At 43.6% G+C, this 12,701-nt stretch overlaps 2 protein-coding genes across 4 annotated transcripts in view; both read right to left on the bottom strand.

Annotated features, from left to right (window-relative positions):
• The window catches only part of ACSL4 (acyl-CoA synthetase long chain family member 4), a 166,885-nt gene extending 165,462 nt beyond the window's left edge, over nucleotides 1-1,423 (bottom strand). The window contains exon 1 of the mRNA XM_058848254.1: nucleotides 1,420-1,423. The gene's annotated coding sequence lies outside the window, so the exon portion shown is untranslated. The remainder of the gene's footprint in view (nucleotides 1-1,419) is intronic.
• The window catches only part of AMMECR1 (AMMECR nuclear protein 1), a 95,025-nt gene that overhangs the window by 60,801 nt on the left and 21,523 nt on the right, over nucleotides 1-12,701 (bottom strand). The window contains exon 1 of one of the 3 annotated variants that reach the window (XR_009278596.1): nucleotides 10,988-12,108. Coding sequence is in view for 2 of the 3 variants with exons in the window: in XM_058848257.1 (XP_058704240.1) it covers nucleotides 10,988-11,436 (449 nt within the window). In the remaining variant the exon portion in view is untranslated. Of the gene's footprint in view, nucleotides 1-10,987; nucleotides 12,109-12,701 lie in introns of those variants that run through there. The other 2 variants (XM_058848257.1, XM_058848256.1) reach the window with 2 other exon arrangements.

The raw sequence follows: 12,701 nt of genomic DNA, 5'->3' as shown, positions 1-12,701 counted from the left end.
AAACATAACCCTTCCAAACACCACTGCAGTGATGCATCCTTAAGTTCCATTTGCCTCCTCTAATAACTTGCATACAGAGAAAGCTGGACAGAACCTGCAAAGCCCCTGAAACATTCAGAGGTCCAACAGCCATTCAGTGTTTTTATGTAAGTATGACTATTATCATACTTACATAAAAACATGGACTATTTTTATGTATGTATGACTATTGTGTTATTGTCTCTTTCATCTTTTGACTAATTCAGTAATTTAAAAGCAAGTACAGGTCTTACCTGTGGAACCATCTGAACATTACAGATCTCTCTGCAATGGCCTATTCCAAGAAATTTCTGGCATCTCCAACCCTCTAAAATTTAGTGCCAAGATATCAGAGACCATTCTGAACTGGCCTAGTTTTCCATTCCAGAGTAATTTGCATATAAACATTCTACATAAAATGACAACCAAGAAAGTGTATTATGCTTATGTTGCCTAGCTATTGGATGTGTATCTGTCATCCATGCATTTATATGATCACTGGTCAGAAAAAGAGTAACATCTCACATTGTAGCAGCAGAGTGTTCATCATGTTCCTCTATCTTCATTTACTCTGTCTAGTCTAACTATTTCAGCTCAGGACAAGCAAGAATCTACTGCTGCTGAGCATCTCAACACATTTGAAAAATAAGAAATCATACTTAAATTAGCAGAATGGCAAAGGGTAGTAGGTTGCCTTTGAGTAGGTTATTCCAAGACCATTACATTACATATCTGAAGAAACTTAAAACCTTGAAATTCTCTAAAAGGAAAAAAAAAAGTAGCAGGCACCAAACAACCTGAAGCACAGATTACATAGTCTCCCAAAAAGAGGTACTGCTGGGAGTTACATGGCTTGAATTTTCTACCTTAAAAGCTCAAGCTGTCCAAGCACAGAAACTGCAAAAATCCATCTTTGAGACGAAAAGAGACCACAAAGGTTAAGTGTACTCAGGAAAACTTGTTTCACTTGAACCTTTTTCCTGTGAATTAAGAAAAAGGTAATTTGTTTTCCATTTATCCTTCCTTATAACACTTCATTTTTAAAGCTCGGGCTTATCCAGTGTTCCTTCCAAATGAACAGCCCCAATATTTATATATTCTCTCAACTTTTAGTCACAATATTTTAGAGGAATTCAGGTACCATGGTGGGAAATATCCCATATATTTCTGCCGTCTGCCTCTTTTCAATTTTTAGTTGAACTGAATCAGATCAGAATCCTGCTCCTATTTTTTAAGGAAGGGTGAGCCGCATTACTACAACTTTGCATTCTATCATCATCTTACTAGGGATCAGCTTTAATACTACATTACCATTTGGTTCTTCAGAGTTTGGATAACTGCTTGTACAACACTGTACCAAAAGAACTTGCCTTCTACTGCTTGGCTTGCAATTTTTCATTTGTGCCGGTGGCTTGCTGGAGTTTTTTTGCCCTCATGCTTAAGAGATACTTCAGTTGCAATTAGTCACCTCCCTTCAGGCACTGCAGCACTCTTTGAAGAGGGTTTCTCACTCGACCTTTTCTGTGGGTTTTTCAACTACCCGCTCAGTCTCCAGCACTCTGCAGAAACACTACTTAGGGAAGGTTGGTGCAGCACTTTCTTTGCCTACTTAACGATGCAGTCAAATAAAATACAGAGGACTACAAAATTATGTTTTTTCTTCTTAATAAAGGTCCTTACAAGGGACGTCTGCCTAGCACATCATCTTTCCCAAAAGTCAATCTTTCAACAAGTTTATTTACACAGAACAGCCTTGCAAACTATCCATTCCTTGGCAGCTGAACTTACTCTTGTGCTCACTTACTGAGTAAGGAAAATAGTGTGGCACCCAACCCTTATATTCTTACAGTCTGCTGGGGGTTAGGTGTCCTTCCTTTTGTTCCTTCTCACCTATGGAATTTTTTCCCACCAGTGGAAGGGAAAAAATCTGACTGCTGGTACTTAGTGGGTGCTTCAGAAACAAAGAGTTTGGCTGGGCCCAGGGGGGCAGGAAAAAAAGTGAGGGCGGGGGCAGCCAGAGGCTGTCTGGTTGCTTCAGCTTCAGAGCAGGACACTCGCTGGGAGCTGTTGCAGTGGAGAGAAGGGAATTTATCATCACCCAGACGGAGCTGCTGCTTCTTCTTCTTCTTCTCCTCCTTCACTGGTTGGCCTCGCAGCTGTGCCTGTCCTGCCGGGACGTGTGGCAGTGCCACGCACAGCTGCGGAGCTGCTGATCCACCTCAGCCACCGGCCCGGGATTTCCTGCCATTCATTCATTGCTGCCATTCCAGCCGGCTGTTCCTCAGAGTCCTGCAGGAGCACCGGGACTGACTGCCCGAGAAGGCTGTCACGGGGGCCCTGGTTCTGTTTTTTAGCTAACGCTGTAGTTATTGTTGGTTGTTTGCCTCGTTATACATACTAGTAAAGAACTGTTATTCCTATCGCCAGATCTCTGCCTAAGAGCCCCTTGATTTCAAAATTATAATAGTTCAGAGGGAGGGGGTCTACATTTTCATTCCAAGGGAGGCTCCTGCCCTCCCTAGCAGACACCTGTCTTCCAAAACCAAGACACAGTCACATAGAAAAAGGGCTGGAAGCAACCAGATTTACTTAGTTAGCCTACACTGCTGTCCACCAGTGGAGAATCATACATTTTTTTCTACCTTAATACACCTAAAACTCATAAATTCTTGAGCTTGACCCATAGAAGTCTCATCTGTGTACAACACATCACATGGAAAACAGGGAAAGTGTTTTAACTTTCAGAAAAGATAAAGCATTAGGAATACTGATGCTAAAGATAAAAACTTATGACAGGGATCCTTCTCTATCTCTCTCTTTTGTCTCAAACATGGCCTCCAAGTACCACTCAGTAAAGCAGACAGTCTCATAGATGCTAGAACCCATGGTGTGCCAACAGAGCCCAGAGAAGAGACATCCTTGGTGTCAGAGAGACAAAACATAAATTACAGGAGTATGTCTATGTCACATATATTACAACCACTGCAGCCATAGGTTCAACTTTGCCAAAGGTGCCACAGATTTCAAGCTAATAGAAAGAAAAGCATAAAGTGAGATTTTATATACCATTAGGATTATGAGAGTTCCATCTTTATAACACAAGAGTGCTCTGGGAATACATACAGATCTCTATATGGCTGCTGTCCCAGTGACCTTGCCACAACTCTGCGGAGCTGTTCTGCATTCCGTAAAATGTCATTCTCATGAAATTAGCACTTTAATAACCCTGGCTGCAAGTACTTAGTGTGGCAAAGCAATATCCACGTACTCACAACAAGCACTGCTTCCAGGAAGTTATCAAAGCCCAATCAGATTACAAAAACTTCAGGCATATCCTGTAAGGCATGGACACAGACATTGCAGTCTGTTAGTGGACACCAGTTGTGAAGGGATGACACTAATGCAAAAAAATAGATCTCAGCAATCATGCTTCTGAACAATTGAACAGGAAGTTATTCCACTTCAGAAATTAAGCTCTTTCATGAAAATGAAGGGCTTTTCAGAAGGTCATACAAGATGCTGACTTGTTTATAGTGCTGAACTGACAAACAGCCCAGCTTTTGGTCACTCAGCATATACCACAATACTATCACCCAGTGAGGAAGTACAGCACTAGGACCCCCTCAACAGTCATGTTCCATCTGAGAGCCATTACACTCCCAGCATGCTTTTTTATCACAGACATGTTTTTGAGAATTTGTCAATTAACCACAGTAGAGCTGCCCCATCTTGTTATTTAAATGCAAACTTTGCAGTGCTGAGTACCAGTCTTAATAACCCACTCCTTAGGAGCATAAGCATCACAAAAAAGAGTCAAGCATTTTCACAATGCTTTGTTAATGAGGGTCAGGGCCTGGCTGGACTTGTTTTGGCCTCAAGCCCAACAACAGTTTCTATATTGACCAAACACTGGTGAGTCTATTATTATAAAATAATTTACATATTTCCTGCCTTCCATGGAGATTCTTGCCACAAACCACCAGTACGTGGCATATATCAAACAGCTAACACTTCTACTTCTGAAGACAATAATTTAATGCTACAGAAAACCTGCACTTAATTGTAAATACTTACTTAATGCAAAAACAGACAGGTTCACACACTGAGCTTACTCCATTAATTGTGGCATGAGTTTTGAGAGAACCAAAAACTAAGGACTACACTTTATGCATTGACTGGTAACAGTCTAGATCTGTAAACTAAGCAAAATTAACCAGCCCAGAGCTCCAAACTTTTATTTTCTGGTTATCTCTTAATTGTCAACGACTAAGTGTGTCAACATTAAATTTCTCTTGTTTTAGTATTCAATGCTAGATAACATTACTATTATATTTAACTCACAACTGAACAGAAAGCAGAACTGCATACTCTTTCAGCAGCTCCAAATAAAATATCTGCATCTTTAAATCATTAAATTCTCAACCATTTCTAGCAAAAAATATTGAAGTTAGATGTATGTGTGAAGTAAACAAAATCTAGACAAAAAATATATTTTTCTGACAGTCAGAGAGTTAAAATGTCAAAAACAATGTTAAAATTTGAATTTCCATGAAAATCTTTAGCAGGAACATAAAGCCCAAAATAGAATACAGAAAATATGACAAACAGTATAAATGTAACTAAACCAAAGGAGGCAATAAAAATGCTGACTGATGGCACAAGGAGAGGTAGTTGATGACTCCTCTTCACCCTACAAGGAGTATGAGAAAAAAATAATTTCCACAGAATTAGTACTACAGAGAATCAGAGCACTTAGTATCTTTGTGGTGACTGCTTTCAGCTAAAGAAATAAAACCAGAAACAAAACAAAGACTGTCAGTGATACGATTTCCTGTACTAATAGAAACTACCTCATCTGCATGTAAGAACAGCTCACTAAAGTGAATTTATGAAGGAAAAAGTCTTCAAATTACAGATAACCTAATCAGGAGTTTATAACAGCATTATTTTCTCAGGTCACCAATCATATCAGAGGATGAACCTACTGGCAAAGGCAACTCCTTTGTGAAGTCATGCAACTTCATCCCTTCTGCCCCTCTGCTGCACCAAGATGCATTCACCAGATCTGCTTTCAAATATGCTGAGAATTCCTTGCTGAGCACTGCCAATACCAGCCAAAATACACATTCTCCACTGCACTATATTTTCAAAGCATCTACCACAGAATGCCACTCTGAAAGATCCAACACTTCATATTCCAACATTTAACACTAAAGACCAATACATCCTGTTAATTGAGAAGAAAATACTGAACCTTATACAAATTTATGTAACATACATATGAAAACCAGAATCAAGTCAGACAGACTCACAGACACGAAAGAACACTTCCCTGTGTGCTTCCTTGTTGATCTTTGGCCATGACCAAGAATCATTACAGCTGTTCTGTAATATTGGAGTGTAACAATAAATACAAATTATTACCGAGTCTGCCACAAATCAGTGTAAGCCTCCACTGCCATACAACCAAGTCCTGCAGAGAAACAACACAATCTCATATTCCTGGCAAGAGCAGTAACAACAATAGGTACAGCTCAATTCTGCACAGGGATTGCAGGGAAAGAGCACTGCTGGGTTTTTTAAGACAATATGAAATTCTAAGTTTACAGACAAAGTTTCAAAGAAAAGCTTTTAAAGAAGAATATACCAAAACAAGCAAGGAGTTAAGTGCAATGTTCCAACATTACAGTAAGTTGTAGAGACTACAGCAGGAGGTCAGGCTGCAGCCAAGAAACAAGAAATTGAGAAAAGCATGAAATCCTATCAACTGCAAGCCATAACATTCTTATTCATATGTACACACCTACAGACAAGTGTCATCTCTCTTCAATCCCTTAATAGAAAGCATCGGACAGCTAACAGTGTGGGAAAAAAATCAGCTTTGGGGCTGTACAGGAGGATTTTAAGCTATTTCAATCTAAATTACCAGCAATTCTCCACCATTACCAACACTTTACCAAGACACAGTAACTAAGGAAAAATCTTGGATATCCAGTAACCTTAGAACCATTTCTTTACTACAAGGTTAAGTTACACTCACTTTGAGTAGAATCACAACTTCCTCTGAGTGAGAAAACTAACAGGTGCAAGACTAGCTAACTCTGTATTTTTAAACTGTATTGAATTGAAATGTTTCCAAACTTCACTAACAAAATACTAAAATATGTAAATATGTAAATTAACAGATTTTAGACACGAAAACACAACGAAATACAAAAGTCAGGCACATCAACATAGCCACATCTGCATCTCTGTCCTGAAGCCAAACAAACAGCTGCTGCAAAATACCACAAGTCATCAATGAAGAAAGGAACAGATAAATTTCTGAGCTAAGTCTTTAGCTCAAAAAATATCACCTGAATAGTATTTTAATCCAGAGGTCTTCAATCAGAAGATGGTCAAGCTATACAGATTACTCCTATGGCAAAGAATGTGGTAGCTAGGAACACTTCCACATGTGCACAGGGCTGTCAGCTTCTCTAAGGCATCAAAACCACCACAGGTACAGAGGTCAGCTACAGGCACCACTTATTGCCTCCAGCACAGTCCCCTGACAGATGAGAAAGATGTGAGCCAGTCTTCATCTAGGCATTTGAATACAATTTCCAAAGAGCTGTTCAGACAGATGGGAAACAGGGTATGGGTCCCATTATTAATTCCAGCTGCAAACTCATGTTTGTGGTTACCAAGTACCAGATGACAGGGGCAGAACAAATGATTCTGCTTAAAAATTGTATCAAGTACAGGTGGTCACCACTAAAATAAACCTGCTCACTAGTAGGACACCTTCAGAAGGAACAATTAATTCAAAAAGTAAATAACTGGCAAAAGAATTAACCTGATGGACTGCCAGACAATGTCTTCTCCACAAAGATGTTGATATTAAAATTAATTAGGCAAGATGAAGAGCTTGAAGCAAACACTGTGCAGGACAAAAACTCAGGTGACTTCTGTGTACCAAGGGAAATCATTACAGTGAGCAGAGACATGAGATTCTAAGAAAAAAGTCCTCCTCATTATCCACAGCACCACTTCAACTGAACTCCTCTTCACACACTTACCCTTCCTCTCTTGTCACAACATTCTTGCACTTCCAATGAAACACTTTCTTACTAGAAGGAAAACAGCAGTGAGCAGCAGTGTGATCCTTGAGTCCCTTCACACTGACAGACACTTCCTCTCTACTTCCAAAATGAGAGGCAGGACCTGCTATTGTTTCCACTAATTATGATGACACATCTTGTGTATTGAACAAGACCAAACCAGAAAAGCAATAAAGGGATATGAGTTATTTGTCAGAAAGGTAAGAAACATAGGAAAAAAAGGCTACTCAGTTTTCTTTCTCCATAAATGAGTGGGCTAAAATGCTTTTACAACTCTTCCTGCATTCCCTTACAATTCATTTCTATGGACACTTCTAAAAAAAAAACAAGCTCAGTGTTCTGTAACTTTACTCATCAAACTGAGTCTCAAAAACAGTGTCTAAATGACACTTTGTCCACAAGACAATTTTATCTGGGTCAGCAATTTTCAAATTTTATACCAGTGTTCACACTGCCCAGATAACTTCTACATGTTTTCTGCACCTGTAGTTTGAGAACCACCATACTAATAGAAGCAAGGTATAGGCTGTGCAGGACATACCCTGCAAAGAAGGGAAAGGGTGGATAAGAGAGCAATCCAAAGTGAAGTGAAATTAAAGGTATGAGAAAGTTCAATTAAGAGTGACAGAATGAAATGTCAGCAGATCTATGGAGCCTACAAGAGGAGAGGAAGTCTATGGCTGGAAAAACTTGCTCAGGCTATTCTCAACAAAACACTGCTGAAGAGATCCAGTGTCTTCCAGCTATCTTCTTTTGATTTCATGAGTCATCACCCTCTCCAGCCCCACACCTCCCTAACAATACCGTCGACACCCTATTCTCTGTGCTTTACGAAGTCCAGAGATAGGAAAATGCCAAATATTTCATCCATGTATGGCTGCCCCAGAGTTCAAAACCCACACCCTTTCAAAACAAGCTTTTCCACTCATTCTTACTGCCTTGAATTTGCTGCCCTGATGCTGTCCTCATCTTGGCATCAGAAAGTCAGAAAAATCCAGAGGTGTCACAGGCAGGTTTTGTTCTAAAGACAACATGCCAGAATCCCTTGTTGAAGCGATTCAGCCACCTGCTTTTCTTTGATCATGCCCAGTTTCATTGTTCAAAGACCTGCAAGGAATATGAGTCATGTCTGTGTGAGGATACCTAGTCACAGGTCTTTCATCCTCCTGTAATTAACATAACTTAAAAATATAATATTATAATTTACATGTATTACCTTGTTTTAGGCTACTGCTCTTAGACCAGATATTTAATTCCATGGACAAAATCTCCAAATGAATTTGAGGCAGAAAGCTGCAATACACATTCACTGAAAAACACTAGGTTCAGGTTTTTTTGCTGGACAGGATGAAGCCCAACTTCAAAGTCAACATCTCTGTGAGATACTCAGTTATTGATAAGACTGCTTGTAAATCTTGTGAATGCTAGAAATCATGCTGCCTCTGAACAAAGTTGCATCCTCAACTGCACAAATATAATCAGTTCACAAGGCTGCTGAAAGCAGCAGTTCTGCCATCTGTCTGCTTATTTCCACCTCACATTTGTGCAGGAACATATGTTTGTGAAGCCATGCCATGATCCAGAAAGAATCAAACTCTGTAGCCAATCAGGGAAAAATATAAAATTATTGTTAGATCATTTCCTGATCTATACAACCATGCATGCTGACACAAGCATGGGAATAAACAGGAACTACATTACTAATTTTAATGACAGGGCCACTTTCGATGCAGCAACTTTTCACTAGGTTTAGTGACTAAATCGGAAGAACACATATGAATTTCAGAAAAATTCAAATAATTTTACTTAGTTTGCAATAAAATAAGAAGCAGAATGAAAAAAGTGAAGTGATCTACTGCTTACTAAAAGGAATCAAAGTGCTTACTGGTAAACATTTAAGTGCTGAGATCTTCATCCCTGCCTCAGTTTCCTCCACTAATAAAACAGATGGTAGAACTGATCAGTTCAACAAAACTTCCTGCAACACAGATAAAAAACCATAACACAAAGGTAACATTGTTACAGAGACACATATAGAATTAAACTCTCTTACAGCAATGGAAGAGTGAAACAGCACAAAGCTTATGTTGCAACCTGTAGTGGTCTGGGATGGAGAATGGACACAAGACAATGCAGAGCAAATTGGCTACTCAGAGCAGCAGTTGCTAAACAGTTGGTGTCTACAAAAGGACAGATGTCGATTTGCAAAAGACCTGGGTAAAGAAACAGTGGAGTCTCCCTGCCCTCCTTTCATTACTGGTACTCTGATGAAATCACACAGGAGTTATGAAGAGCACATAGGGAAGACTTGCTGGGGTGGCAGGTTAAGTAGGAATCCACAGAGCTGGGTTGTCATGACAGCAGCTGAAAGTATGCAAGAGATGTATAGATCCTGGGTGTCAGAACAGCAAGGACTACAAATAAGATTATTAATACATTACATTTTTAAACACCAAGAAGCATACACTACATTTCATTAATGAAACACAGACTGCACGATAACTGTTTGCATTGGTGAAGGTGCATGAGGGTCCAGGACATATACAAAAACCTTGTATTTATTAAGTACTGAGAAAGCACAGGTTCTCACAAACTTGATAGTCATGCTATACGTAAGAGGAAAAAAGTGACATGCACTCTGGTGGACCAATACAGTCAAGTCTCAGATGGAGCTTGGAAACTCACCACATGAGCGCCATTCCATTTAAAAGCAAAGTAAACCAGTGGAAACTCAATTTCCCCCTTACATTAACTCTGCAATCAAATCGACTGGAATCATGCAGCAACTTGGTAACTCATCTCAGCTAAAAGGAAGTAACTTCCTGTCAGAGAGAAGTTACTGCCTGAAGTGTCTGAGCTCTACTTGCAGCGGCATGCCGGCTCCCCGGCACAGGCAGGCTGCAGGTTCTGACATGCTGGGCAACACCGTCCTGGCAGGTCACTTCTGAAGGTGATGGGGCACAGGGTTCAAGACAAACACTGAACAAGAGTGGCCAAGGATAGGACTAAAACAGGCCTTTGTCGGACACTCTTGCAAGGAAGCTTGAGGGAGCTTAGAGGGAGGATAGGAGTAACAGGTGTTTATGTGATCTGTTCAAAACTCTGTGAATTTAATGTGGTGGATTACTCGAGGACTCGGGATGTCTAACACTGGGTGATCTTCAGGAGTCATTACAAAGCAAGAACTCTGCATGATCTGAGACCAAAGTAGGTTTACAAGTGCCTGGCACAGGGAATGTACAGGTACACTAATGTTCACAAACCCGGGACTCGCACAACAGGGCTCTTACACTGGGTACTCACCATCCAGCACTGGTGAAGGAGAGGCCCGCACTCATGTAGAACACATGGACAGCGAGAGACTGCCTAGTGAAGGGGTCCCAGTAAGGACTATTGGTGAAACTTGCGGGGCATGGGCTACTCAGGCGCTGCTGAACACAGCCCATGAGCGGGGAAAGGGCACTGCCCACGGAGCGCGGCGGCCGGAGTTGGCCGCAGAACCTGGTACAAAGGCGGCCGCTCAGAGAAGGGCGCTGCCAGAGGTGTGAGGGATCACGGGGGAGATACCATCAGCGAGCCCCGTGCGCGACGAGCCAAGAGGGGCCGAGGAGGGGTCACCAAGCTGGCGGGCGAGCCCGGCAAGACAGCAGAGCGGCTCCCGGGAAGCGGGGGCGCCCGCGGGCCGGGCCCAGGGCCAGGCGTGGGGCCAGGCGAGGACAGCGGCCGGGCGACGGCAGCGGGGAAGGTGCCGGGCGGGAGGCGGTAGCCGGCAGGGAGGGAAGGGAGGGAGGGCGCCCGGCCGGGGGGGAGCCGGGCGGGACGGGCGCGCACGAGGCGCCCACGCGGGCGGTCGCGGCGATACTCACTATGGGTCATTGGTGAAGCGGGGACTCCGCGGGGGCTGGTATCCGTACAGGTGACAGTAAAGCACATCGAAGCAAAAGCAGCACATCTCGGCCGACACCACCATCTTCCTGCAGCCGGGCCCGCCGGAGCCAGGGGAGGCGAGCAGCGAGGAGGCCGGCGGGGAGACGCCAGCGGGGCCCCCGCCGCAGCTGGGCGGCAGCGGCGGGGACAGAGTGCAGCCGGCGGCGCCCCCCGCCAGACCCCCGAGGCCGTTCAGGCGGGGGCCCCCCGGCGGGGGCAGCGCCCCCGGCTCTCCCCCCGCCGCCGCCGCCCCGCCGCAGTGGGAGCCGCCGCCACCAGAGCCAGCCGAGCCTGAGGGAGGGGAGCTGGAGAGTTTCTGCTTCTTCACCCCGCAACAACCCGCCGCCATCTTGGAGCCGTCTCCCCCCACGCAGCGCTTCCGACCCATGGCGGGGGGGCCGGCCGGCCGGCCGGGGGACGTGCGGCGGCCCGCTCCGCCTCCTGCCGCGCCCGCTTCGCCTGCACGGGGAGGGGGCGGGAGAGGGGAGGATGAGTGAGGAGCAGGAGAGAGGAGAATCGGCGGGGGAAGGGAGGAGAAGAGATAGAGAGAGCTGCGTTAGAGCGACCCGGTGAGCAGCCCCGGCGGCCAGGGCCGAGCCTGAGAGGGCAGCGCGGCCCCCAGGTGTGGCGGCCTTTCCCCTCCCCTGCACACGCCGAGCCGCCCCTCTCGCCTTCCCCCCGCGCTTTATCTCCTCCTTCTGCCAAGGAAGTGGAGCAACTCCACCTGGCGTGCTAAAAAAAAAAGAAATAAAATAAACCCACAAACCCGAGCTCTGCAGGCGCCGCATGGCAGGAGCAGAGCCCTTGAGATGGTTAAAAACACCCCTCTAAATAATTCAAGTGACCTGAAATGCCTTCCTTTGGGAAAGAGAAGGGGAGGGCTGTTGGAGCCGCCAGGCTGGGAGCCTGGAGAGAGTGCTTAGATGCAGCTATTAAGCATGCAGTCGTGATGGCTATAAGCCACGGGCTTTATATGCATATATCTAGATCTATATATATCTAGATCTATATATATCTATATATATCTTTATCTGTGTGTGTGTGTGTATGTGTGTATATCTCTTTTTTTAATTATAGCTTTGGTAATTACTTCATAACCAGTAAATAGCAGCTCGGAGCGTAGACCCACAGCTGCAGAGCCAGCAGCCATGACCCGGTGAGACCACGGCCCTGGGTGCTGGCAGCCCGGGAGGAACCTCAAGGGAAGTGAAATCCAGAGGAAAAAGGATATGAGTTCCTGCTGTTCTCCAGACACCAAAAATTAAGCTTATTAAGGAGGGAAAATATGTTTTATATTAGTGTTTTACATTAGGCTCGCATATAGAGATATCTATATGGATGGAGAGACTTAGAAACAGCCATAAAGTACTTCAAATTCTGTATGTATATTTAGAAAATAAGACCTCACCCGTCAGTGTTATGCAGCCATCTCTGGTATGGGACGTAACAGCTGTTTAACATAGAATAGCAACACTACAGTGTCAAGGAAGACAAGGGGGTGAGGACTGCAACACAGAGTTAAAATAATATCACAGATTTAGAGAGACAGCCGTACACAAGCTGAAGTGCAATATACAGAAAGATTTCAGTCTCAAACTAGAGACTCAGTTTTACATTTCTTGACAGAAATGGTTTCTCCAACGTTGTCATTAT

Source organism: Poecile atricapillus, chromosome 12 (genome assembly GCF_030490865.1).
Source record: "Poecile atricapillus isolate bPoeAtr1 chromosome 12, bPoeAtr1.hap1, whole genome shotgun sequence".
Lineage (NCBI taxonomy): Eukaryota > Metazoa > Chordata > Aves > Passeriformes > Paridae > Poecile > Poecile atricapillus.
This window is presented reverse-complemented; position numbering and strand designations above follow the sequence as displayed.